The sequence below is a fragment of the Cynara cardunculus genome, unplaced genomic scaffold (genome assembly GCF_001531365.2).
Source record: "Cynara cardunculus var. scolymus isolate 2C unplaced genomic scaffold, CcrdV1 Un_Scaffold_9492, whole genome shotgun sequence".
Classification (NCBI taxonomy): Eukaryota; Viridiplantae; Streptophyta; class Magnoliopsida; order Asterales; family Asteraceae; genus Cynara; species Cynara cardunculus.
This window is the reverse complement of record NW_020205010.1, coordinates 1-3237: the sequence shown is the minus strand read 5'-3', so window position 1 is coordinate 3237 and position 3237 is coordinate 1. Positions and strand designations below refer to the sequence as shown.

General features: G+C 38.4%; 1 protein-coding gene across 1 annotated transcript; it reads left to right on the top strand.

The window, feature by feature from the left end:
- The first annotated feature begins 1942 nt into the window (after window positions 1–1942).
- On the top strand, window positions 1943–3144 carry LOC112505280 (acetylserotonin O-methyltransferase-like). The gene is made up of 2 exons (XM_025109211.1): window positions 1943–2710; window positions 2788–3144. The coding sequence occupies exons 1-2, from the start codon at window positions 1943–1945 to the stop codon at window positions 3079–3081; spliced, it is 1062 nt and encodes a 353-aa protein (XP_024964979.1). The 3' UTR covers window positions 3082–3144.
- The last annotated feature ends 93 nt before the right edge of the window (window positions 3145–3237 follow it).

Below are 3237 nucleotides of genomic sequence, written 5' to 3'. Positions count from 1 at the left end.
GGCTACCACCTTTCCCCCCTCCCTTTTCTTGCCACCTCAACCCAAACACATGCATACACATGCACACATATGCACACACTCACATCTATATATATATATATATAACCAATTAATTCACAATTTTTCAAACCGGCATGTATCAATTACCATGYTATTACGTAATTATAAAATCAGATAATCACGTATAAATTTACCTTGGGTAATAACCAAGATCTGGTTATCACACTCTCCATTAAATCCTTCCCCCAACCCACAACTTCCTTTCTTTGGCGAAGCCGATGGCAAATCCACGTGGCGAACCCCACGACCTCATTGTTTCACTGGTGAAACCTCCCTCCCTCCCACACTGACAATATACCCTTACGTCGCCTCTCCAGAACTTACGTTTCTGGTTTTCGATGCAACTTGGAGAACCATGGGTTTGTGGTTTAGGTTTTCCCCTAACCTGCAAAAATATCGAAGATTCAGATGGTTTTGTTTTCAAGGGGATTAGGGAAGAAGACATAACAAAATACGAACTTGAAGATGAAGATGGAGCAAGGTTTGATGAATGATGAACCCTAACTCCCTACAAAATTGACGATGAAGTTAGAGCAAGGTTTGATGAACAAAAATTTCAATGGTGTATTATTTTTGAATTTTTGATTATCGGTAACATAGGGTTTCATTTGTTTAGGGTTTCTATTTGGATTTGTATAACTTCTTATTTACTTCTGTTTCGAGATTATTATATTTGGATTTAAATTTTAAGTTAATCTACATTTCTTCATCTAATTCATATGATTCATGGTTTTTCATCTAATTCCTTTTAGGGGTTTGATTTAGGACTTTGATTTATATCACCATTTTTTCCAAAGAATTTATATAAAGTTGTCATTGATGTTCTTAAAATATTGATTTTGTGTATGGATTTGTGATTCTCATTTTCAATCACATTTTTGTCTTTGAATGTTCATCATTTTTGTTTAATTGGGTTTTTCTTGAATGTCTATCATCCGGGCTTTTTCTTGTGGCATCTGTTTTTTAATATTCATCATGAGTATGAATGTTCTTGAATGTTCATCATCTGGGTTTTTTCTTGTGGGGTCTGATTTTGAATACTCATCCTGGATATGAATGTTCTCGAGTTGAGGGAGATGAAAATGGGAAGAAGAATGAGGGGTTAAAAAGATGAAAATGAGGGGCGCATGATAGAGTTAATGGAGCCCTATCTAACAGTGTTAGCGGAAGGGACCGGTTTGGGCTCCAAAACACGATTCTTGGACCACAAATGTACTTTATGATTTCGACGGATGAAAACCAGAAAAGAAGCATTCACGGGGACGAAATGTGTATTTCACTCTTCAAATTATAAATAAAGGTTGAGTTAATTCTAACATATTCTTCCAAACTTTGTTCTTTGGAAATGGATTAAGCATTTAGTTTAAATTGAATCAAAATGATATAATAAAATAAATATTCATAAATAAAAAGATATAACTATTATGTTATTTTGTTAGAATATGTAATATTCCGCATCCAACCAAGTTTTAACAAGGGAATGAGATAACCCTACTCCCATTGGTAGACAAGTCGGGCCATGAACACGGTGGGACGACTGACAAGCTTTTCGAAAAGCCAGTCGAGGCCAGGGTCCGGATTGAATGAAGGGGACAAAAACATCGAAAAATACAACGATTATATCAATTAAAATAAAAATAAAAAATTATTTTTATATGGATAATCAATTAATATTGTGCTATGTGAAATGACAATGATATGCCAAATTGCGTGGTGGTTGGTGACGCACGATACATTGAATTTTATTAATTAAATAAATAAATTAAAAGTTACCACGTGCCCATAAATTAAATAATGAAATAAAATCCCAAAAAGCAAACTTTTCCTGCTATTTCAACTACCCTCAACTCTCGTATTCTTCCGTTCAATTTTGAAACCAAAAATGGCTGCAAATCTTATAAATGAGCAGCTTCAGTCCAAAGAAGACGAAGAAGCAGTCCCTGAAGAAATATGGAAGTATGTTTTTGGTTTCACTCCCATGGCTGTCGTCAAGTGTGCCATCGAGCTTGGGATACCCGATATCCTCGAGAACCATGAAATGCCAGTGACGCTTGCTGAGTTGGCGTCCGAGCTTCGATGTTCACCGTCTTCGTTGCATCGGATAATGAGGTTCTTGATCCAGTACAAGATATTTCAAGAAAAGGCAGTATCGGAAACATCTGTCGGGTATGCTCAGACCCCATTGTCGCGTCTTCTAACGAAGCATGGACAGCGTAGCATGGCGGACTTCGTGCTGTTAGAGAGCAGTCCGGTCATGCTAGCTCCATGGCACAAGCTAAGTGCTAGGGTTTTGGGCAATGAAGAATCAGCGTTTGGGGCAGCGCATGGCGGCGACGTGTGGGGATTCGCAGCCGGAAATCCTGGTCATAGTAAGCTCATTGATAATGCAATGGCATGTGATGCTCGGCTGGCGGTGAAGGCGGTGACGAATGGTTGTCCAGAGGTGTTCGAGGGGGTGACGACGGTGGTAGATGTTGGTGGTGGTGATGGGACTGCTCTACGTTTGATCGTGGAAGCTTGTCCTTGGATCAAAGGGATCAATTTCGATCTCCCTCATGTGGTGTCAGTGGCTCCTACGTCTACCGGGGTCGAACACGTCGGAGGGAATATGTTTGATCATGTTCCAAAAGCCGATGCCGCTTATTTAATGGTTAGTCTAATTACGAAAGGTCTTATTCATTGGAAATCAAATTTCCGTTTTTCACGAAATGTGTTTTGAAATTGTAGAAAGTGCTGCACGATTGGGGAGATGAAGAATGCATTGAGATACTAAGAAAATGCCGAGAGGCTATTCCTCACGATACAGGAAAGGTGATTATTGTAGAGGCGATTGTAGGACAGGAAAATCACGAGTTTAAAGATGTGGTATTGATGCTTGACATGGTCATGATGGCTCATACGACTAAAGGGAAAGAACGGACGTTGAAAGAATGGTCTTACGTGTTGCATGAGGCTGGATTCAATCGTTACACTACGAAACATATTAAGTCCTATCATTCCGTCATCGAAGTTTACCCATAATCCATCTTCGAGTCTTTTTATTTCGTTCTTCTAATAATCAAATGATTTCAAATTTCAACATAGTAAAAATGTGGTACTTAAAGGAGGGTGTATATATATATATATATATATATATATATATATATAGAGAGAGAGAGAGAGAGAGAGAGAGAGGAG

Excerpts from the sequence above, each read along its gene's own strand:
- LOC112505280 (XM_025109211.1), top strand. The coding sequence starts at position 1,943 with ATGGCTGCAAATCTTATAAATGAGCAGCTTCAGTCCAAAGAAGACGAA. Across the intron at positions 2,711-2,787 it reads CCGATGCCGCTTATTTAATG|AAAGTGCTGCACGATTGGGG; the intron begins GTTAGTCTAATT and ends TTGAAATTGTAG.